Consider the following 12,404-nt stretch of genomic DNA (forward strand, 5'->3'; position numbering starts at 1 on the left):
GAACAAAATAGCTTTGGCAAATTCATCGTCAAATCCGATAATAAATTCGAGCGTAAGTGTAGACGCAAATGAAAACTCCGGATAGGAACAGTTTAGAACGGAACCGAAGGTTAGAGCTTGCTTCAATTGCGGTGAAGCGGGACATTTTTCGCGCGAATGTTCAAAGCCACAACGTAGACAACGGTGTAACAATTGCGGAAGAGTTCACCCAAAAGGTCAGAGTACGCACTGTGGGGAGTCAAGTGTGCGTCGAATTGAACGCACCAAAGAATCGATCAGAGAAGTATACATAAATGGTAGACAATGTACAGCACTACTTGATACAGGTAGCCAGTGCAGTCTTATACGGAAAACAGTATCAAGAAATATTAATGGTCAAATTCAGCTATGTTCCATGAACATTTCGGTGTTCGGCGGTGGAAAGGTACGACTAACTGAAGGGGTTAGGGCCCAACTTGCCGTCGACAGTGTACGCCAACTAATAAATTTTTATGTAGTAGACGATAAAATGTTGACAACCGATATATTGCTAGGCCATGATGTTGTGTCAAATGATGTGGACGTACAAATTCAGCGCGATACGTTTACCTTAGAGAAAACGCCAAGACACTTAAGAGTAAGAATAACTACGCGGGACCCTATATCAACGAACGAAATCAATTGTGGAAGCGATAACGATGCAATTCGACGAGACTTGTGCAATCTCATTAATAGTAATAGAGACGTATTCGCCACAAGCTTGAGCGAAATAGGCAAAACGGGTTTAACGAAAATGAAAATTACATTAACAACCGATCAACCAATCGTACAAAAGCCGTATCGGGTACCAGCACCAAAACGGTCGGTGGTGGCAACAATGGTAAATGACCTTTTGGAAAACGGTATCATCCAGAAGTCAGAATCTACGTATGCCAGCCCTATTGTTTTAGTCAAGAAAAAGAATGGCGAAGATCGCTTATGCGTTGATTATCGGCGTATCAACAACAACACGATCAAAGAAATATTTCCCACCCCAAGTATCGAAGAACGGCTGCAAGAAGCGAAACAATATACTTATTTCACAACCCTTGATCTTAACTCAGGGTATTATCAAATACCAATAGCGGAAGAAAGCAGAAAATATACTGCATTTATAACGACAGACGGGTTGTATGAATTCAAACGTATGCCTTTCGGACTCAAGAATGCTCCGGCGGTATTCCTGCGTACGATGGCCAAGGTCAAAGAAATGACTCATCCTGGCGATATGGTGGATTTTATGGACGACATTGGCGTAGGCGGAAATACGGCAGACGAAATGTTTAGTAAATTACAACGAGTATTCAATGCATTACGTGAGGCGAAATTGACACTAAATATAAAAAAATGCATATTCCTAAATCGAGAGATCGAGTTTCTGGGTCATAAATTAACTTCAGACGGCATTAGCCCTGGTACAGCAAAAACTTTAGCAGTCGAAAACTTCGCAAGGCCCCGAAACCAAACGGAAGTACGACAATTTTTGGGTTTAAGCGGTTACTTTAGGAAATTTGTTCCAGGTTATGCGATCGTGAGTAAACCATTGCGACAGCTTTTGCATAAAGGCGTAAATTTTGAGTGGGGTAACGAGCAAGAGGGGTCATTCAATGAACTGAAATCGACATTAACGAGGAAGCCAGTTATGACTGCTTATCGATCGGATGCTGAGCATCAAGTACATACTGACGCAAGCTCAATTGGGTTAGCAGGCGTGCTGTTACAAAATGAGATGGGCGAATGGAAACCGGTCGTGTACTACAGCAGATCTACAACGATAGATGAACAAAAGTTCCACAGCTACGAGCTGGAAACATTAGCCGTTGTCGAAACTCTGGAGAGATTGCGTTATTACGTATACGGTAAACCGATCACGGTGGTGACAGACTGCAGTGCATTAAAAACAACGATGCAAAAACGCGAGCTAATTCCAAGAATAGCCAGGTGGTGGTTACGTATACAAGATTTTGATATAAATATAGAACATAAAAGTGCGAAACGAATGGAACACGTGGACGCACTAAGTCGAAATCCGTTACTAAATGTTTATGAAGGCGACACAGCGGACATGCGTACGTTCAAGGTTGGACTAAACGAATACGACTGGTTGTTTGCGATGCAATTACAAGACGTAAACCTTCAGAAAATCGTGGCTGACGTGCAACGCGAAAATGGACTTGAAAGCGATGGTTATAAAATGCATAACGGTCGGCTGTATCGTATGGTTGATGATAAGCTTTTATGGGTCGTGCCGAAACGTTTAAGACATCGAGTTCTTCGGGACTGTCATGATAGCGCAGGACACATGAGCGTTGAAAAGACGATAAACCGAATTAAAACCCATCTATGGTTTCCACGAATGCGAAACTTCACAAAGAATTATATTAAATCTTGTGTTGAATGTGCGTATAATAAACAGCCAGGGGGGAAAAGGGAAGGAATTTACCATTTCGATAAAATAGAACCTGTACCATTCAAGACCATACATATGGATCACTTAGGACCATTTCCTAAAAGTGTGAAACGAAATGAATATCTACTCGTTATAGTAGATGCTTTTTCGAAATTTACCGTACTAAAGCCAGTTAAAAGTACCGCGACAAAGCACGTACTCAGCGCAGTAAATGAAGTTATAAGTTACTGTGGAATGCCAACGAAAATAATTACTGATCGAGGGACTGCGTTCACAGCGAAAGATTTCGAGAGGTTTTGTACTCGGAACCATATTCGACATATTAAAAATGCAGTAAGAACTCCACGAGCAAATGCTCATGCCGAACGGACTAATCGAACAATATTATCGATGCTGTTACCAACAAATACGGTTGACAAACGATGGGACGAAAATATGGTAAGATTGCAATGGTGCCTAAATACGATGGAGAATGCGACAACGAAATGCACACCGTACGAGTTGCTGTATGGTTATCAACCTCGTGATATACTTCAGAACGCATTAATTCTAACTCTACATAACGACGACACTCTGACTACTGATCAATTAACGGATTTACGCAGAACGATTGCAGAACGAATTACTGATGAGCGAGCTAAAGCTAAAAGCCGATACGACAAGCGGTACTTACAGCCAACGAAATTTCAAGAGGGTGATCTAGTATTAGTCCAAAACGAGCCGTATAGCACGGGTGAGTCGAGGAAACTAGAGCCGCGTTATAAAGGCCCCTTCATTATTACTAAAGTACTCGACAAAGACCGATATGTAGTCAACGATTTACCCAACTCCAAACGAACACAGCGGCAGTACACCTCGGTGTATTCGTTCGATAAGATCAAGCGATGGTGTCAGTTGCCTTACGATGACAGTAGCAGCGAGGCTGATAACGACGATGATGACGACAATGATAACGTTGCCGAATCGACGGACAAAGCGGGGTCGCTTTGAGATGTCAGGAGGCCGACTGTAAAAACACGAAAGATTAAAATACGAAAATGCAACCATGAGTGTGCAAAAATAGCAAATCGAGCGTTTGACGTTTAAAGAGGAGTATGGCGAAATACGACGCGTAGAGTGGAGGTTTTTTTTGGTTGCTTTGGAGCGAATGAAATAATATATATATTAAAAACTGCTACTATCAATATAATAAATAAACTAGGTTAAAATCTTAAAAGCTTTGCAAACTGTTTTATTTTACAATAACTTAACACGTATAACTATGCAAAAAATTTTTTAATTGTAATTGAGTATGTTACACAATTATTTATACACTTTTCTTAGCTATTTATATATTTATGATGTGCGGAAAATAGTTGAGAAGGGTTTCATATAATATGCTGAAAGCAATTAAAATCTATTTTAATTTGAAATTCAAAAAATATGTTTTGAAATTAAATTCAGTATAATATCATGTTAATAATGTTTTTCATTTAAATAGCTTTTTGGAATAAATTGGGTATATTATACAATGAAATTTAAAGTTATATGACATTAATATATACAATTTATATACTATTGCATGCAGCATAAAATTCACATATGTATCTATGCAAATAAATTGTATACTGAAAAATAGAAATCATTAATTTTTATAATAGTAATTCAGTGTTAGACATATCAAAAGTCATATTATAATTTATATTACTTATTTTCAGAAATAAATAATTGAGTATATAGCATTGTTCACTTCAAGAAATATAATATTCCAAAATTTATTTAATATATATTGGTTTTCGTTAGAAATTGTTGAAAATTATTTCAACATTAAATAAATTTTTAAACAATCGCAATAAATACTATTTTTATTGCTTGCACGGCCACTCTATTATGGTGAATGCGTTTTTAAAATAGAGTACATATTACCTAAGAAATTTTCATTCTTATTAATTCGTAAAACGAATTTTGTAGTCAGTACCGAATAGATCGTCAAAGTGGGAAGGTGTGCGCTCACGTCGTTAATTTTTGTGTATTATTAATGAACATTTTGGGTTAATTAATTAAATGTTATAATTTTTTTTATTTTATGTATTATTAGTTTTGGGGAAATTTTCTTAATACTTATACAAAACGTTGTGTTGTAAATTAATTACTTCATACTTTTTTGATGTTTTTAAAAAATTTATTTAAGTTTCGTATAACTCATATAAAATTTTTTCGTTATCTTTTATGTATTTAAAAAATATTTAGTTAACTCATTTATTTATATATAAAATTAATTTTTATTATAAAATACAATTCATAAAATTCTCAAACAGTTATAGTTAGACAAACAAGTAAATATAGAATAAACATGTTTATAATAAACTCAATATTAAAAATGTAGCATCTTAATATACTTAAATGCAGTAGTTATAAAACATATAAAAAAACAATATAGATGGTATTTGTTATTATTATTTGCACAGTATTGAATATTAATACACGAAAACTTGGCAAAGAAATATTTCATATTTCACAGATACAACAAATAATAACAATTGCATTCCTTCATCATCGGTTACTGGAAATTTGTATAACGTCTTGTAAGTGGCACAGCCTCTAACACAATGTCTCACCATCTACAAAACATTAATTTATTAATTATGTCGTTACTATAGACAATTATTTTTACTTTTTTTATTTATAATATAAAGTTACAATTTGCTTAATTTTTTAAATCTTCACTTATATATACTTTGCCAACAACTTTTCTAAAATCTTTTTACTTTTTCTGCTGAATCAAATTCTTTTCGTCTCCTCTTGCATTTTCATTCTTGTCAACCTCATGTGGAACATAGGTTGACATTGGATTACAATTACAGAGTTGTATTTCTCAACTCCTTGTTAAAATTTAATTACGATCCAAATTTCCTTCATTCAGAATATAAATTCTGGTATATTATGTTTATTATACCAAGACAAAAACACTTTTTTGGTTTCACTTACGTAACATAAATACGTTTGGGTGGACACCACAATTATATACACTAGTAATTTTAAATCATTATTATTATTATTTACTTACTTTATTATTATTTCAAAAAAATGTATAATTAAATCATTTTGATCATTTTTTGCTTTATACTTTTTCTAATATTGGGCGCAAATTAGTTTTACTACTTTTTTTTTGTCAAGAAATCAAAACAGAGAACCCAAATTATGCTCCCTGTTGTACTCATCACCCATAAAATTTTTCTTAAGAGTAACTTAAAGGCTCAGTTAGACGGTAGGTAACGTAAGAAATTAATTCAAAGCGAAATGCACAACCAACTAGTGCTGTTCACATTATTCGAATTTTTTTTAAAACCGAAGTTCTTCGATTATTCGAATAATCGTATTTCAATAAAGTCTTCGAATATTTGAATTCTTCGAATACTTCGTGAATTCGAATACGAACAGCACTACAGCCAACCAATCTTGTGTGTTTGATAAAAACGAAATAAACAAAGTACACCGTTTTTGTTTATTTCGTTCCTATCAAATACGCAGATTTAAGGTTCGTATTCTGGGCAAGTTAAGGTCCGTATTCGGAGCGAATAAGGACCTTAACTTGCTCAAGTTGGAAATAATCATACGTTTTGAGATGGTATTAGTGCAATTTCTGAGAGTGTGTTTTTTTTATTTTGTGTTGTGCTCATTTAAGTTTCCGGTTTATATAAAATCTTCTTTGGTGCAGACACGGTTGCCACTTGAAAATTTTTTTCTGTACCAAAATTGGTTTAAAAAGGTACCATTTCTGTAAAAAAAGGTCCACAATTTTTTTAGACCTTTTTGTTTTTTCGTTCTGTGTTTTTCATAGTGTTATAAATGAACAAAATATAAAATAGTGCAAAGTTGCATTTATAAAAAAAATTAATTGGTAATATCCACAATAAAGTTGGGTTGTCAAAAATGTGAAATTTTTTAAACATGAGTACCAAACAAAAAAAAAGTACCAATTTTGGTACTAAAGTACCATAAGTGGCAACCGTGGGTGCAGACTATCATTTTTGTGTGTTATACAATGTTTTTCTCTCTTGTATGACACACAAAAATGATAGTCTGCACCGCGCTTAAAATACAAAGAAGAGTTATTTGGTGTTGAATGGGCAGTCAAATTCAAACGCATTTATTTTTAAAAAATTTGTTTTTAATTAATTTTTTATTTTTATTTATATGACTTAAAGAATTCAATTGAATCAAATATTTGGTATTTTTTATAAAATAAAATTCAAAATATTTACATTACACGATGCAATAGGATGTACTTCTGGCATAATTAATTATAAAGTGTATAAAGATAAAGAAAACATAAAATAATTCATTATTAACTTACGTGCTTAAATTTTTAGTTATTAATTTTAAATACTTACCATAAATATTATATGATCAATCTATTTTATATAATTAAATTAAATTTTGCAACAATTCAATTTTATATGATTTATTTAATTAATAATAATAAGGACATCAACATGTATTTAATTATTTGTATATTATAATAGAAAACATAATTAGATATTAAACAACATAGTTTTTATTAATATAACATACATCATATCATTGCTACAATAGGCCATAGTACTGTCTTCACTAACAACAACTACGGCTGAGCTACTTGCGGTGTTTAATCACCTAATAATAGGCAAACCTCATATGAGACCAGTATAAACATTCATCAAAAATCAAATTTATAATAATTTGGAAAAACTTGTTCATTGCATGCACACAAAGTCAATCATATACATACCTATGTACATATTTTACGAAAAATATACACAACAACAAAGCATATGCGTTTGAACTTGTCTGTTCATTCAACACCAAAAAACTTTTCTTCGTGGCTGGCTACTATTGAACGCGCTTTCCTTTCTATTTGCTCTTAACACTAATGGCGTTTTTGATTGGTGAATCTGGATTCAATCTAGATTTACTCTGGATCTGTCAAATTTTGTTGCCCAATCGAATATTTTTCGTGCAATCTAACATTCTTGAAGTAATGTTAGTAGGCTTTTGACAAGTCACATACATTGAGTATCACTACAAATATACAAATGGATAACGAAATTGAATACGTTATTGATACTTCTGGTAAATAAATTAAAATGAATAATATAATTGCTGTCATCATACAAATTTAATATGAATTTTAGATGAAGCTGAAAATATCTTCAGTCAAGCTCACATGCCTCGGAAATGACTAGAAGAAGATACAAAGTATATAATCGACCTATAAGTGAAGGAGCAACAACATATTGGACCACGAAAAAATTTAAAAACAATAAAGCAATGTTGTAAAGTATTGGTTAGGATCTATCAATGACATTCGCAGACGTTTATACTGGCACTCGAGTGAAAGGTCGCTACAAGTGCATAACTCGTAGGACAAAAAATGCGATAGAAAACAATTTTACAAACGGAGCGGCATTTATAGAAACGATCTAGGTATGATGACGAAATGGCACAAATTATAGCGCAAGATGACTCACTGTGCCCTAAAGTAGCAATTGTGCCTGGTAGAGTTTGTCGAAAATTTGCCATTTCAGGACACTCTACAGAATAACTTCTTTAAGCTCCTCATCATTGTCTCCTATTCCATTAACTTCACGCACTACGAAAAGAAAAATAGAGCAAGAGCATCATGGATTTTACTAGGTGATCCAACGAATAAATCTAAAAATCTTTTGTTAGCATCACAAATACCTAGTAATGTTATAGACAATCCATGTCTATTTATGTACGTAGAACGTATTTTATTACGTACGATCAATGCACCCTAATACATTTTGAAATCGTGCAATTTATAAAATATTTCTAGTATTTGAACTTTCTAATGTATTGGAAGATCTTACTTGAAAAAATTGTTGAGCGTTGCTATCTTTTTCATCTCAGCTTGGCATTCTTATAACTTTTGCGGATATATCAAATAAAAAATCCTAAATGCAAGTTATATATTTATGCACACTTGAAGGTGCTACGTGGAATAAATTGACTACTTTTCTGTAAGTGGTTTTGTTGCCCGCAAACCTTCAAGTTGAGTTGTATGTAAGAGTTATTGATACATATTTAGAAATATATAATAAGCACCACAAAAATATAAGACATTGCTTTTCAGAACTGCTTCCCATCCTTCCGCCAGCACGTGTTTTATGTTTATAATGCGAAGATTTTCCAAACTGATTAATTATTTTTTCTGCAGTTAAATGACTGAATCGAACATTTTCTCTAAACTGCATAAATTATTTTTACAAATTGCATAAATAAACAAATTGATTTTTATTATTCACACAAACGTCTTTTTCTTCAACTCTGCGTTTTACCGTTTTTCTAAATTGTATCAATTTGAAAAACATGTCTTCATCTGAAGATGAATCATCAGATGACAATGCATTTGCTGCCAATTGTGCAATAATTTTGAATTTATCCATTTTTTAAAAAACGACCATCAACTATAACGAACAATTCACACTTTTTCATCTGTCAAATCATATAAATCAAAGAATATCTTTACAAGTACGGAAACTCCGCCCACTTCGTGAGAGTGCATTTGAAATTGCTTTTGAAAATTTATTTTTTATAACATTTTGGCACACGTATTAAATACATGTGATCTTACCACGATAACATCAAATTGCTCTTTTTGGGGTTGCAGTATAATAATTTGCTACTACTTGCTAATCATATGTTAACTTTTTAGTAATATAAAAAACTTATGCTTCCTTATTTGGTTAATAATATCACATTACGTAAACAAAATATATATTGTAATAAATAATATATGATAAATAAATATATAAATTAATATATAATAATTTAAATCAATTAATTTAAATCAGTTTAGTTTGCTTAATAATGTAATATATATTCAGTAAATTGATTTTTGTTGCTTTTTTCATATGAATTTTATAGTATTTTAATTTATTACGTTAGACAACAAACTTTTGTAGAAGCAAATTTTTTAATTAAATAAAACAAACAGTTTTGAATATTTCTTATTTAATGAGTTATATTTTCTTAAATATTTTTTGCGAGTGTAAAACATTATTTCAAAATCAATTTTGATATAATAGCATTAAATACCGTTTTGATGTGAAATTAATAACAAAGACTGAAGCTACTACCAATGCAAGAGGCTGAGACCATCTTACTCCTGCGATTCCTTGTACCATGAAAGTCAAGACAGTACTTGCAATTTTGCAAGTACGGTCTTCACCACCAAAATCTTCAAGCCCAACTATTTTGTCATTATGTCTGTCATACTGAAGGTGACCTTTCAAAGACATTTCATCGCAGGATACAGAAACGAATCTTTGTTCGTATGAGAAGCCACGACTTCGTAACTCCAAAGCTTTAATACTACTATGCGTGCAGCCTGGAGACTTGGGCCAACTTGTGACGAACTCTCGTAAGGTTCGTTCTAATGGCCAATTAAAACTTACGCGTAAATGTCTGTAAGTTAGGGGTGAAAGTAAATTAACTCCTAAAGCTATTGTTTTCAACTTAGAATCATAGCGACACCCACGTGAATGACGATTACTGTTTCGAAAACAATTTCTTACACATACCTGCATATTTTGTGGAAGCTTGCTACAAAGCTCATCTATCAAACTCTCATCTAAATTGCTTGTAACACTTTCAATAGTATTACATTTTAAAAGCAACTCTTTGTTCTCTTCTTTAATTTTTTCTAAACTCTCATTTTTTTCCCTAATTTCTACTTCTTTACTTTTAATAATTTCATTTTTTTCTTCAACTACCTTCTCTAATTTTTTTAATTTTATTAAAATTTCTGAATATTTTTCGTTAAGTTTTCTTTTTCTGGGAGTTGCTTCAGAAAGACTATTTTCTGTTTGGTCCTCTCTTCCACAAACAGAAATTTCACTCATATCAAAGGTTTTACTAACTCCTATGCTAGAGAGGTGATTTTGCTTTTCATTTTCCACATTACTTTCGTTGTTAATTACATTTTTATTTAAATTACTAATATAACTTAAATCTAAATTAACGTCCGGGAATGCGCATTTAGAAATTCTTGCAGAACACATCATTTCGGCAGAAAAATGATTGTTACAGGCAAACATATATTTAGTTTGCCCAACTACTCCTAAGCGCTTCATCCATTCTGTTCTAATTTGGTAAATAATTATCAAAATTAAATGAAATACAAAAATAAAAATTAATTATAAAGAAAAACAAGTATATTTGAGTAGTTACATAAAAAGGATCAACAATAAAAAATAAATATATTTAACTACAAATAATAACACAAAGTTAGTTTTGTCTTTGCAGACGTTTCAATAATTTTCACACAAATAGCTATGCTAAAAAACAATTATTTACTTTTTACATACGATATACATATTTTTAACGCCTTTATTTAAATAAATTTATTGTACAATTAAATTTCAATAAATACATGCCATTGAAAATACAATCCATTTAAACATTTATTTTGTAGATTACTTAACATTTATGATCAGTAAGATTCATATTCAATTTTCATTTTCTAGTATAGGATAAGAACTACACGAAATATAAAAACCATTTTTATAACGATTTTTTGTTTTTTTATATAATAATTTTATATATAATTTGATTGAAATTTATATTTTCAATAATATTAAAAAAAAATCTGGAAACGTTATTCGCAAAAAATCAGTGTTTTTATTACAAATTGTTTTTTATAATTTTATTGCTTTATCATTACGAACATGTATTACTACTTACAAATATTTTAATTAACACATCCATATTTGTTATTCCACATATACTGTATTCCACATATACTGTATTCCACATATACTGTAAAACAATTATGCAAAACACTTATGCCAAAAATTTACGTAAAACTGAAATGCAAAGTTTACCTTCGTTCCTCATTGTTGTCCGGGAATTTATAAAGGGATTTAAACTCCTTACATCCTTTAACACACTTTTTTCCCATATTTTTATATAAATACTAAACTTTATTTTTACAATTTATTAGTGTTTATACAGTAATAACACAATATGCTACTACTTTCAATTTTAACTACTTTTTGTTAAATATTTGCGCGGTAAATTTTGTGTGATTTGGCGCAACGAAATTTTATATTACTCTCAAAAAATCAAAACCAAAAAACAAAACCACACTCTTTCTTACACTCTTCGTGGTAAACTTTTCAAAATATTCCGTTCTCAAAAGTACTCGAAGCATCGGAAAAAGGTGAAAAGGTGAAAAATTTCAGTGATTTCAGCTGGTGTTAGTGCACTTTTCACTAACACTTTCAAGAGCTCTACAGCAAATTGTTGTTGTGCGAAAAAACAAATTTTAGTTCACAATGGAGTTACCGTTCTTGTAAGGTATTCTTTGATATAAAACAAATTAAATCAGGGAAATCTTGCTACTCTCACAAAAAATGCAGATTGTTATAAATTAATCTTAAGTGTTATACAGATTTACCAATCGAAAATGAAAATTACATAAAAGAAACAAAATTTTGAAAATGTAGAAACAAGAAATTGCACTTTACTAATTGCCCTTTCGTCTCGATGCAGCAAAACTCATGAAGCATAAGAACGCAAAACAGAAATTCGTCGCCATATAAATTACATAAGCACCTAAACTAATAATATGAATAGAAAATATTCCTATACTATATCACACATCCCTTCATACCATATGTACATTCAACAACTGTTTTGTATGCTTCGAACACTTAAGATCCTTGTGTTATACACAGCTTTTGTATGCCTTAATTGTTCTGCAATCAAAAGCTCATTGTGCTTTTAGCTGGCTACTATAAAATCAATAAGAGTCATTTTTATGTTCTGCTTTCGCAAACTGTGTATAATTCAAAGTCGAGATTCTAGGAAAAGATGTAATGTTTTATTTTTTTTTTGATTGTGAAGTCATCGATTACTTCTTTGAATTATTAAGTCATTTCTATTATTGATTCAATTTGCTTTTACTCCAAAAATTTCCACTCATTTCCAT

The 12,404-nt window shown here is 31.5% G+C and overlaps 1 protein-coding gene across 1 annotated transcript; it reads left to right on the top strand.

Annotated features, from left to right (window-relative positions):
- The first annotated feature begins 2,657 nt into the window (after positions 1-2,657).
- Positions 2,658-3,577, top strand: LOC119663136. The gene has a single exon (XM_038072804.1). It carries the CDS (start codon positions 2,663-2,665, stop codon positions 3,416-3,418), a length of 756 nt encoding a protein of 251 aa, XP_037928732.1. The 5' UTR covers positions 2,658-2,662; the 3' UTR covers positions 3,419-3,577.
- The last annotated feature ends 8,827 nt before the right edge of the window (positions 3,578-12,404 follow it).

Source organism: Teleopsis dalmanni, unplaced genomic scaffold (genome assembly GCF_002237135.1).
Source record: "Teleopsis dalmanni isolate 2A unplaced genomic scaffold, ASM223713v2 unscaffolded_contig_0154, whole genome shotgun sequence".
In the NCBI taxonomy this organism is placed as follows: domain Eukaryota; kingdom Metazoa; phylum Arthropoda; class Insecta; order Diptera; family Diopsidae; genus Teleopsis; species Teleopsis dalmanni.

Coding starts and splice junctions, on each gene's coding strand:
- LOC119663136 (XM_038072804.1), top strand. CDS start 2,663: ATGCCAACGAAAATAATTACTGATCGAGGGACTGCGTTCACAGCGAAA.